This window comes from Hippopotamus amphibius, chromosome 9 (assembly GCF_030028045.1).
Source record: "Hippopotamus amphibius kiboko isolate mHipAmp2 chromosome 9, mHipAmp2.hap2, whole genome shotgun sequence".
Classification (NCBI taxonomy): Eukaryota; Metazoa; Chordata; class Mammalia; order Artiodactyla; family Hippopotamidae; genus Hippopotamus; species Hippopotamus amphibius.
The window spans coordinates 46,495,184-46,507,520 of NC_080194.1; the positions used below are offsets into that span (position 1 = coordinate 46,495,184).

Here is a 12,337-nt window from a genome sequence, read left to right on the forward strand (position 1 = left end):
AAATAACCTTGTAACAGTGGTATAAATGCTGTTATAGAGGTACACACAGGACATAGAGAAATAAAAAAGAGGGATCTCCATGCTGATAAAATCAGGAATTACTATCCAAAGATATGATTTCTAGAATGCTTCTTGTAGGATTGAGTAGGAATTAGGCACAAAGGGACAGATGATATAGGCCACACTTTGTGCCCATTCAGCTTCTCTTAAATATCTTTTTACATTTGTTTTCCAAATATGCTTCCCTAAAGTGGAAGCCAGTATTTGGTTTCCCTGTCTCCCTAGGGTACAAAAGAAAGGAGAGAACTGAGTTATCTACCAGTTTGAATTCACTCCTGAAGTTTTAATTGGAAAGAGGCCATGCATGGAGGTGACAGACTATGCTGGGAGGCACCCCACCTTCAGAGGCAGTAGAAAACAGAAGTCCTAGCAGCAGTGTCCCTTGTTCAGTGTCCCTTGTTCAGTGTCCTTGCTCTGATATAGTGTTCACTGGTGATTAGGGGCAGATCAGTGATATAATTTAGGCATTGTTCTTGGCTGCTTTGCTTTTAGGTCTGACTCTCTGTGTTTCCCAGAGATTCTGTGAATTCTCTAGTATTCATTAATAAATTCACTATTGCTTAACTGGATGAAAGTGGTTCTGTTGATTACAGTTAGGAATCCTTTCTGAAACAGATACATTTCAGGTAGAGGTACTATTTGGCAAGACTTAGAAGGGAAAGAACATGAAGCATTCTGAAAACTAGAGTTGTGATAGTAATTTGGTGTTAATGAAATGAAAAGTAGTTGAGAGAACATACTGGAGATGTTGATAGGCCTCATATAATGGACATTGAGTTATTTTAATCAGGAAGGTGACAGGATCATATTTGTGTTTTAGAAAAATCTCTCTGGCAGCCATGTAGAAAATGGACTGGGGGGATATAAGTGAGAAAAGAAGGAAGTAAACCTAATAGGATACAACTGTAGTAATAACAGTGAGAGATTGAGTCCTTGATTAAATTAGTCATTGTATGGATGAAGAGCATGGGACAGAGAAGGGAGATAATTAGGACATACAAGAAATTTAAGATGTTGATTAATTATATGTGAGAATGATGAAGAAAAGCGATTTGGAATGATTATCATGTTTCTAATTTGGGAGATTAGGTAAATATTAGTGTCACTCACTGAGACAGAATATAAAAGGAAATAGAAATGTAGAGTGAAAGTCTGGCAAGTTGCAATTAAGTCAAAAAGAGGTAACCACTAGAAAATTGGATATGTGAGACTAGAATGGAAGATAAAGATTTCTGAGCTAATAATATGTAGGTGATTGTAGCATCTTAATGATGGTGAGATCAATCACGTGGTTTATGTCCTGAGAAGAGAAAGGGGAAGAGGGTACAACCTGGATGTATCAACAAGTAAGGTTTGGCTGGAAGGCATAATGAACATAATATAGACTGAGAAGGAATAAACAGGGGATTGGGGGGAAAACTGAAAAGTGAAGAGATCAATTGGTTTAGATAAATATTAAATTTTTTTAGTTAATACAGCTACAAGGTCTGGTAAACTTGGGATGGACATTTTGGTAAAAAGTGATGGAGTCAAATAGAGGGGTTAAATAAGGGATAAAAGACCACTCTTTTCAGTGACAAGGGTATGAAAGGAAGGTAAGAACTGAGTCATCATCTGAAGGAAGATGAGAAGGTAAATGATCATAAGGTTTGCTACATTCATTGGTATGGGTGACTTAAATAAAATAGAGTAAAAGAACCGCAGGGCTAGGGCTTACATTAAACATCTACACTGACCTTGAATTTGCTCAAGATGAAAGAACTTGGAAAGGAAGAATAAGCTAAATGCCATAGTCCTTTATGAATGTGAGGCAATGACAGAAAAGACACCAGACAAAATAGACAAGTAGACAGTCCATTTTGACAGCGTGCTTACGTGATATACACTTCAAAGAGGAGGGTTTTTATATGCATGGGAGAAGATGTATAATTGTAAGGGTTGTCATTCCTTTTCCTTCGATGTTCCACTACTGTATTATTAGCAGATTGAACGGTGCTCTGAGGAGAGATTGAGGCTGTCAGGAGTTTCCTAACTTCATGATGAGGACAATAGGAAGAATGGTGGCAAAATCAGGGAGAGAGGGAACCAGTGAGAAGATGAATGAGGAGAAAGATGAGAAGTGCAGAAGAATGTTGGGAGGAGAATGTGGGATGAGAGAGAGAAATTATTGGGATTATTTCAAAGTGTGGCTATGACCAAGGATGACATGGATGTAGGCCTAATGGATTGAAAGTTTCAAGTGAAACTCAAGTCAAAGTATCAGAATTTCCTCTACAGATATGAGACCCAAAGACCTGAAAGCTCTGACCTGCTCTCACACTGGTATTAGAAGATCGATGATGCTGATAGACTTTGATTGTGTTTAGAGTTATAAACAGGATGTTGTTGGAAAGTATGACTCTTAGCAAGTCAGGCAGATAGAATTAATCAACTCCCACATTTTAGAAGTTTGAAACAGCACCTGTTTTCAGTGACTAAGGTCAATCTCTAGATGGATACAGATATGGCCTAAATTGTTTCAAATACCTTCTTTGTTAGAAAATGTTGAAAGCATTGACATTTATGCAGAAAATTAGCACAGAGAGCTGGCAGAAGTTTCTATTTAGGCAATGATCACAAACATCTTTAGTTGGTCTTCACTCATTAATTCCTTTATTCAGTCAATCAGCTCATTCAATCATATATTAAAACATTGATTGCCAATGACACAGTTTTCAGCCATTACTAAATGTTTATGAACTTTAGAAGTGTTGGTCAAGTGTGTGAGCTCTGAGGGGGAAGTTATAATAATCTCCTACTTAAGCAGATTCTCTTTGTGTTTGGCATTACAGGATTACAAATCTTGTAAAAGACTTCTTCACTCAAGCTATGAATTAGATGTTATAATTTAACAGATTATTTACTTAATGATCTTATTATATAATTAAATAATAATCTATGTTTTATGCTTTATTTTGTTGTTCACTGCACTTTGCATTTAGCACATAAAAAAACAGTTTATGTATTCTGGAGGTCTTCTCAAACTACCATCTTCTTCAGAGCCAGGAAAAAATAAAATGAACTTTCATTCTTTCCAGTGTAGAAGGACAAGTCTCAGTCTAGATTTTTGCACATTTCTGTGGGAAGGAGACATATTATTAGGGTTATTTCTGGCCTAATATCAACTCAAACATGGGATTTAGAATTTTCTCCTTGACTCCCTGCTTTAATCCAACCACAAATACCAGTCTGTGGCATGTAGGAAATTTTAATCTGCAGGTCATGGGAACAGAAATATATTAAACATTACATACCTACACTTTTTCACCCACAGAAAATAAAATCAAAGCAAGATAAGTAAATAAACAGGCTATTCTTATTTCATGGAAAGTAATTTAGTTCTTTGTTGTTTTTTGAGGTACAGTTTCCAAATCTCATCTCTTTTTATGATTTATTACCAATGTAAGTGCTAGTATGTTTATATACTAGCTGTTTAGAAAATATATAAACACACTACCAATTACATTTGCATTTGGTTTTATAAATGCTAATTAATCTAGCCTGCTGGACTATTTAAAATTAAAACCTGTTTATGAAAGTGCATGAAAAGGCACACTTTTCATGCAGCATCATATTGGTAAGTATAAGGCAAATCAATCTGTGCTATTTCTATTTTTCTTTTCAGAAACTCTCCTGGATGTCACTTTTCATTTAGTTATTATTCTTATTAACACTTATTTGTTTTGCAAATTGAGATATTCTATTTTCTAGGAAAATTATTAGACCATTTCTTCACTGATACTGACTATATAAAGTTGTGTTTATGCATTGACAAATATATTGAACACATACTATGTGCTATGTCTTAGGGAAATGGAATGAGTTGACAGTCAGTAGGTGGGAGACCAGGGAGCAGCCTGCAGCAAGCCTGAAGCAAGTGTAGTAACAGTGCCGCATTTTCAATTACTAGCTATTGAATTGAGTGCAGTGAAGTGGTTCTCCTGTGGGCTGTTTTTATCTTTCAAATGTGGTCATCATGTACTAGCTGATGTAGTTTCAAAACTGGCTTTTCCTGATATGTTCAGGAAATTTTGCCCTAGATGGTGATCATGCTTGCTTGCTAATTGAGTTCTTTACTTTATGGAACTAAAGGTTTTAATTTAAATGCTTTTAACTTAAACATAAACATTTTAAAATCACATTTCCTAGCTTTATAGCATTTCCTCAGATTAGAGTCCAGATAGATATCACTCTTTACTAATGACAAATTTAAAATTTTTTTGGCAAAATTATTCTATAAGAAATACAGAAATTTAAGTATATAATAGTATTATTAATATAGAAATAAAACTATAAGAAATATAACAACATTACATCACTAACTGACTCTGACTTAAATGAAAGCTATTTTTAGAAGTATGGCTGAAACCTTAATTACCTTATGACAATTTCTCTAGCTAAACACATTATTTTATAGCTAGATAGAATTACATAGAACATCCTCTCATCTGATCAGAAAATTAATCAGACCATCTTTTTTTTTTTTTTAGTGTGGTAGACAATGTTATGAAATCAGCCAAACTTCACTCTTCATTTTGACTCACTATATACTTAACACACGCTGTTAATGAGGAAAGATGTTGTATTTTCTGTTCTACTAAATTAATTCAATTCAATTCAACTCATTCATTCAACAAATATTTATTAAGCACCTACAATATGCCAGGCACTGTGCTGGGTGCTGGGGGTACAACTGTGAACAAGATAGACACAGTCCCTGCCCTCAAAGGGCTTACAGTCTAGTAGTTAAACAGACAAGTACACAGGCAATTACAATGCAGTAAGGTAAGTGCTGTGATGGGGCCAAAAGGGCACCTAACTCAATCTCATGGACAGGAGCTGGTAGATAGTCATGGAAATCTTCCCAGGGCAGGTAAAATATGATTTGAGTACTGAAGGATGAGTTCCAGTGAGTCAGGTAAAGAGGAGATAGGGAAGTGTTATAGATTGAGGAAATAGTAAATGCTATGTCCCTGCTTTTGAGGTTCATTTATGGGCAGCAGAGGTTGGGTAGGGGGTGAGAAAATTCATGGAAGAAATAAGTAAGGGCCAGGTTATAAAGTGACTCATTTGCTTTGCTCAAGAGCTTGCAATTTTTCCTGAGGGAACTCTGTGTATGTGTGTGTGTGTGTGTATGCTATCAGATTTTCACTTTTTAAGACTGCTCTTACTGCAGCACAGAAATCGAATGGGGAATGAGAATCTTGAGAGTTGAAACAAGGCAATCAGTCTTTCACCTTTTCCAATTTTATCATCCATGATATCACACCCATTTCTCTCCAGCCCATCCAGTTTCATATACTCCTTAAACAATCCATTGACAAGCCAAGCTTTGGGTCACCTATAAAGCTTTTAACACCCATAAAAATTCCACCTGTGAAAACTCAACTCATCCTTCAAGGCCAAACTTCCAAAATCATCCTATCTTGTGCTTTCTGCCAAGATCTTTAAGTATTGTGATGTTTATCTATGTTATGATACTTATTTCAAATGATGTAAACCTTCTTTTGAACCAAGTTAATTTAATTCCTGCATAACTAAGGTGATTTTTGTAAATAAACAAGTATAATTTTCTTCACAATTTTCAGTCGAATACAAAGACTAATTCTTCATATGTTGTCTACCACAAACTATTATTAGTGCCTTCAAATGATTTAAACTGAACAATGGGAATGGGGGAGAAGCCCAAGAGATGCATTATTTTATGCAGCAAAATACAGCCAAGTAAAATTTCAATGCATAATTAGAGGGTATGTTGCTGTTAAGACAATGATTCATTCCCCAATTTAAACACTCCATTTTTGACAATTTACTTGCTAATGAGGCAAAGAGCTGTGAAAAAGAGTAGCTTACTATGCAAAAATAATAAGGGCTAGCTACATTTTCCAATATGGCCCACAGTTTACTACAATCCTACTTACAGTCTTATAATTTCTCAAATAACTTTCATAATGATAAGGAAAAACTTTAAGCTCTGTAAATATTTTAAGAATGTCTGTTGTTTATTCTTTTTGGTGGGTACAAAAGCCACGATTTTGTACACAGAACAAGATTATAAATAATATTGATAACATGAGTGACCCGTAGTCTCTTCTGATTCTACATTGTAGACTGATGATTTTACGTTAATGTTGTCTTCATTTTGTTTTTGTTCCTGGAAGTGAGACAAATGCAATCTGTGGACACTGACTCATGTGACAGAGTGAAGGTTACAGCAAACAAGAAGATGACCAACAACTTTTATTTAAAAAAAGTCTCTAAAGTTTATTACAGTGATGGCATTTATTTCAATTATTGCAATGTATTGTTCCCTAAGATGGTTAGAAAAAAGAATTGTGTTGTCCTCTACTGAATTTACATCAGTTAAAAAGCAAGCATGTTTCAGTATTTGTTTTCTCCAAAGTAAGTGTAAATACTTCCTTTAAATTTTTTCACAGGATTTTACATGTTTGTTTATTATTTTCTTATCAGAGTTTAGTGATTTGTTTTCTCGGCTGGATAGTCTTCCATTGAATATATGGGTGTTCTGGAGACACAGGTTAGCATATTCATTGACTTCTATAACTATTTTATCCCTTGGAGTGAAGACTGAGGGCTTTCTGAGCAAGAACTTCACAGTTTAATGTGCTAACTCGCACGTCTGATTAGTTTTCAAGTCCACTCAACTGAAATTTGTTGCTGTTGATACACCCATCCCAGCCCCCCCACCCACTCCCCGAAAAAAACCCTAAATTGTGAGTTTTCCTGATATAAAATCTGAGTTTGGGTTTCCGAGCTGAGCTCATGCACATGTTGCTGCTGCTGGATGTTCGGCGCCTTAGGACGTACTTCCCGCTCTCAGCTGAAGGATTGGTTTAGCGAAGACGTGCGCTTAGCATGTCCCTCAGGGCTGCTTTTCCATCAGTCACCAACACAGTTTAATTAAGGCACTCAATTATTTTTTTGGTTTTTATGGTAGGTCCGATGCAATGACAGCCAATCCTGAACTTTGTCTAATTGCAGTTCCAGTGTGTACAGCCTTTGGGCAGTCGGGTGTCAACACGCGGCCATTTTCACCCACACTCCCAGTGATGGATAATCTGGCTTTGTTTCTTATGGCTTCAGAAAAGGTCAGCTGGGTTGCATGGAAAGGAAACAGAAAGAATGTGGAGTGTTACAATATTTCTGTCTTTTCAACAAAATATGACACAACAAACACCAAAATATTAATAATTAGACATCTGCATTTTTCCATATTCTTTTGGTCATATGAAAACTGCTTATCATGGGAAAGAAAAGTTCTCCCAACTACCTGGGAGAATAAATCACTCTAGAGTTTGTGGTCCTATCTGTTTAAGAACTAATTCTAAAATCATAAAACAAGATTTTGTTTGGCAAATCTGGGCAAGACACATGTTTTAACTTGCTGCACTCTACACCCTAGTATTTCTAGTCCAGCTTAAAAGCTCCTTTGGTTTGACAACATTCTCTATTTGTATCTTTTTTTCTTGTTGGAAAATGTCTTAACAGTTAAATGCTTATACTCTTAAAATTATGATGAATTGTCTAACCAAACTATATATAGAGACTATTTATGACAGATCTTCCTTTTTCAGAGCACAGATCTATCCATAGATGCTTTCATTCACTCACAGCAGCTATAGACTTGACCCAGAATAGCACAATTAGTGACATAAAATTCATTCTATGCCTACTATGGGAGTTAAATCTCATATTTTAAGAAGCTTTAAGTGCTTAAAGGGAAGTGCACTGAAAGGGGGCATGTTTCAATGCCTCACTGAATGGTCATCACTGGGGAACTTCCCAGATTGATGTTATGGGATCATGTCTCTGAAATCCTCATTATATTCTTGTTCTGTCATATTATATAGTAATAATACTATACTGAGGAGAGACAAGCAGTATTATTATGGAAATCTACTTACTGTTCATTCGTTGCCTTTGAATTCTTTCTAGTAGCTGAATGTTAATGTTAACGCAAGAGGAAATAAGGTAAAGGAGATATTCCCTTTGTTGTGGCTTAGATCATAACTTTCTCATAACTCATATGGTGCCTTAATTCCCTGTTGTGAATTTGTTTACCTAATTCTTTAGGAAATTCCATCCTTGTATTTATTCTGCCCTATAACCTAAAATATTAGACTAATGATATATTAAATACGAAATAAAAATTGGATTAGAAAATGTTACAAGGAAAAGGTTTAGAGATCAGTTACCCTGATAACTTCAGAAAGTTGAAGTCACATTGCTACTGAAGTATCCATGATAAACATCAATGTCATTATTATAATTCACCTTTAGTGAAGAGCCTCAAAAATTAGATTTCACTTTTCTTTACAATCAGGAGTCAGGAGACAATCTCTACAGAAATTACTCATCACTAAATTGAAACAAACCAAGATGACAGTCTGAATTTGTTTCTTCAGATTCCCTTTTGACATTTAATATTAAGTAAAATAATTATTTAAAAAAAACTATTAAAGTTTTTCCGAAAAGGAAATATTAAAATATAATTAATAAGAGCATTGTGATTTTTTCAGAAAGCTTTTGCCATAGAATCTATTTTTTTCCTTTATTTTCTTGATTGCCCTTATGAGGAAAAGAAAATATAAAAACAGGAAGGATTCCAGTACTCTTAAGTAAGCTCTCCTTCTCTATACATTAATACAACTGAGTGTTAATGTCTTTGACAACTGCTATTCTCTCTTTAAATCCTATTATTCTTAGTTCTCAGCATTCTTATTTCCTATATTTATATCTTCTGCCACTTACATAAAATGTCATTTCTGTTCATCTTTATGTGACCCTACTGAGACTACTCAAATTGGAAAACTTATAAATTTAGCATATAGTCTGGGTCTGGTTGGATTGTTGTGGCCAATGGCTATGATCTTAATTATGTGTTCCCTTGAGGGATGATCGCTTTAAGGTAGACATTCAGGTTTTGTTTTTGAAATTCTAACACAATATTATCTAAATTATCAGTCATTTTTATAATTATGGTCAATAGAGTCTTTGAAAGGAAAAAACCATTTAATATGGGTGTAGAATAGAAAATGCTTCCTCTCAAGTCTTCTGTATAGGTGTTGATCATTTTATTTGCTCTGAATACCATTAAGTCTTTTGAAAAGTCATATGGATATGAATGCTTTATTTTTATATGAAATATATTGTCTTAAAAGTTCAGTTCTAAAGGCAATTCATGTGATGAACTGCAATACTAGGTTCTGCCTCACATTTATTACATGTGAATTTTATGTACATAACCTGGGAATTCATACCTCATTCTAGCAATTTCCCAGAACTTTGTATTGAACTGGCATCCATGAGTATTTCTAGAATTTTTCTAGAATGTATTTACTATGCTAACAAAAAATTTAAAAGATATGAAATTCATCACAGAATGAAGTCCAAATAATTGGCTCTGAAAACTTGTCAGATATTGTTTTTCTCAGTTTGGGAAAAATCTCTCCACAGTTCTGTAAATATTAAGATGAAAGCATTACTACAATGACTAAGAAATCTTGACATCATCATAGTTTGTTGTTCTATTAGAAGACATACTGTAAATATTTTGATCTGAGTGAATTGAGGATTTTGTTCTTAATTCTTTTTCACAAAATTTGGAAAGAAACACTTTGGGTTTATCTATGTGCAGTTGTACTCATTCACTGTTTTCTAGATATTGGATAAAAGCAATTAGATCTTGATTAAAACAGATCTTGATTTTGTTCTTTGCTTTAAGATACTAACAAGTATTTCAATAGCCTTGTTTTTTTTTTTTTTTTTTTTTTTTTCCTTTCTAGCCACCACCTGGCTTGCGGGATCTCATTTCCCCAACCAGGGATTGAACCTGGGCCACAGTTGTGAAAACCTTGAATCCTAATCACCATGCCACCAGAGAACTCCCTCAATAGTTTTTTTTAATAAATAAATATCAAAATCAAGCACTTGTACCTGGCATAACCTCAGGTGTACATCTTATTCTTATAAAAATTATATAGGGTTTGACTATAAGATACATCAAACACTAAATGTCTCTTGGGGGTTCAAAGATTCATTTATCATTTTAATCAGAATGGCTATTATATATAATTTCAGAAAATGGGTTTTAGAGACCTGATTTTAAGAAAAGCAACAACAAATGCTGCCAGATCTTATTTTAAATCCATTTTCTATCATCAGAGGGAAAATGTACTGGACATTTAGAGTCTTAAAAAATGACCTCTGTCCTATATTTTACTGAATGCTTACAAATTTTTTATTGTCACGTGATGAGAGAATGTAAGTGGGACTGATCTGGCTTACTTAAAAACAATCGAAATGAAAACAAAAGTCAATAAAACTCACTGCAATTTTTATTCTTACTGTGTCTCTCCTAAAGAACATATATTGTTGACATCTTTGATGGAGAAATTGCCTAAAATGCCTATTCACCTAAGTAATGTTGTGAAAATAAAAGTTGAATTTCATGTAATAAATGTGAATGTAGTCAATATTCTGATGATCACTACTACCTAAAAGTCTGACTCAAGAACTGCCCGATGAACAAACAGCAGGGTTTCACTCTTTAAAATTATAGAAAGATGGCTAATGTATATAAAACAAATTAGAATAGGAGCTAAAATTCACTGAGTGCTTACTATGTGCCTTGGAGATTTTACATATATTTTCTCAGAAAACAACACAACCTTATCAAAAATAGGCAACTCTCTAGGCTTTGATAATTTGAAACAGGTTTTATGCTTATTTTGTTAGCATTTATCTTAAAATTAGATTGTTCCAGAGAAGATTAGCATGTTCTGTGTACAAGGAAACTCAGATCTAATTTCAAATTTCTCCCAATTTTCAGGTAGAATATTCTGTTTAAATCATTTTACAGAGCAATTCTGGAGGTTTGTTTTTGTCTTTAGAACCCTTTCAATGCAGATATCTATTGGCAACATAAAATTTCGAACAGTACATCTGCAGCCAAAGAAAACCGAACCACTTTGCACTGAAGTTTTCAAAAATGTAAAGCTCTAAATTAGAAGCAAGCAATACCACCACTGGACAGACAGGTCACAACACTGCATTTACAGAATGCATCACCCACTCACTGTAGTAGGCCCTAAGTCCTACCCCTAAATTTTAATACTTTCGGTTCCATATACGTTGTAACCTTCTCTATAGGTTGCTAAATTCTGGGTATTCTGCGAGGAAGTTGGGTTAAAAGTCTGTGCACTCTTTGCCACCTTCATTCTCTTCGCTTCTGCCCTGGACTTGTAACAGAACTCTATCAAAGCCACCAGCATTGCCAAGCCCAAGCCGCCAACCAGAATGTAGAAGACGCCTGCTACGTTGCTCAGGCTCAAGGCACTCGTCTTGTCCTGGGGAGGATAAAGACACTTCAGTTAACTGTGGAAAGTCACATCCAGAAGGTGAAAGAACACATGAAATCCAAACAGCTAATTAAAGTAAATACTTCATTTAACCTGAAATTATTTAACATGTATAAGTCACTGGTGTAGCTTTATGGATTTAAACATAAAACTTATAGATCTTGGGAGAAGTAAAGTTATGATGATTACCAATAAATTGTGTGTAATCACATTCAATAAAATCTGTAATGTTTTATCATTATTAAATATACAACGAAAACCACTATACTTAGCCATATATAAGTGTAGGCAGAAGTGGGCTTATTATTGTTAAGTTTGAAAATGTCATGTTTAAAACCCAATTACATGAGAAGGAAATCTCTTTTGGCTTTCCTTCCATTAAATGTTTGATATTTCTCTTGAGTAAATTTAACTTCCTATTTCCTACTTAAAGAACTAGGGGACTTTAAACTAGCAGTTTCACATTTTGTTCATCATGACTTTCAAATATATGCAAATAGTGTGCTAGGGGATATGTTATTTGCTCTTTTAGTAATATCTGTTTAGGAAATCTCCTCAAAAATGTCACTTTAACATATTATATACTATTTAGGAATAACTATATATGAAACACACTGGTAACTTTTTAAAAAATACCTTAAAAATATACAATTTTTTTCCATGGCCAATTGAGAAATAAATTATTTATGGACAGATTTATAACTATTTTTCTTGATTTTTAAAATATTCTATTTCACTTAAAAATGCTTAATCAGTTAATATTTTAGACATTCTCCAGAGCTTTAGTATACATATTATTTCATAATAAATTCAGTAGTCAAACATATTATTAGAAAATATTAAAATTGTAACAACAA

The 12,337-nt window shown here is 34.1% G+C and overlaps 1 protein-coding gene and 1 non-coding gene across 2 annotated transcripts in view; one reads left to right on the forward strand and one right to left on the reverse strand.

Annotated features, from left to right (window-relative positions):
• Positions 1-7,048: 7,048 nt before the first annotated feature.
• Positions 7,049-12,337, reverse strand: part of GRIA4 (glutamate ionotropic receptor AMPA type subunit 4) — a 459,094-nt gene continuing 453,805 nt past the window's right edge. Inside the window, exons 16-17 of the mRNA XM_057750476.1 lie at positions 11,334-11,468; positions 7,049-7,213 (exon numbers count right to left, since the gene is read on the reverse strand). Of these exons, the coding sequence (XP_057606459.1) occupies positions 7,049-7,213; positions 11,334-11,468 (300 nt within the window). The remainder of the gene's footprint in view (positions 7,214-11,333; positions 11,469-12,337) is intronic.
• On the forward strand, positions 10,842-10,948 carry LOC130829535 (U6 spliceosomal RNA). The gene has a single exon (XR_009047562.1). It is a non-coding gene; the product is annotated as a U6 spliceosomal RNA (small nuclear RNA).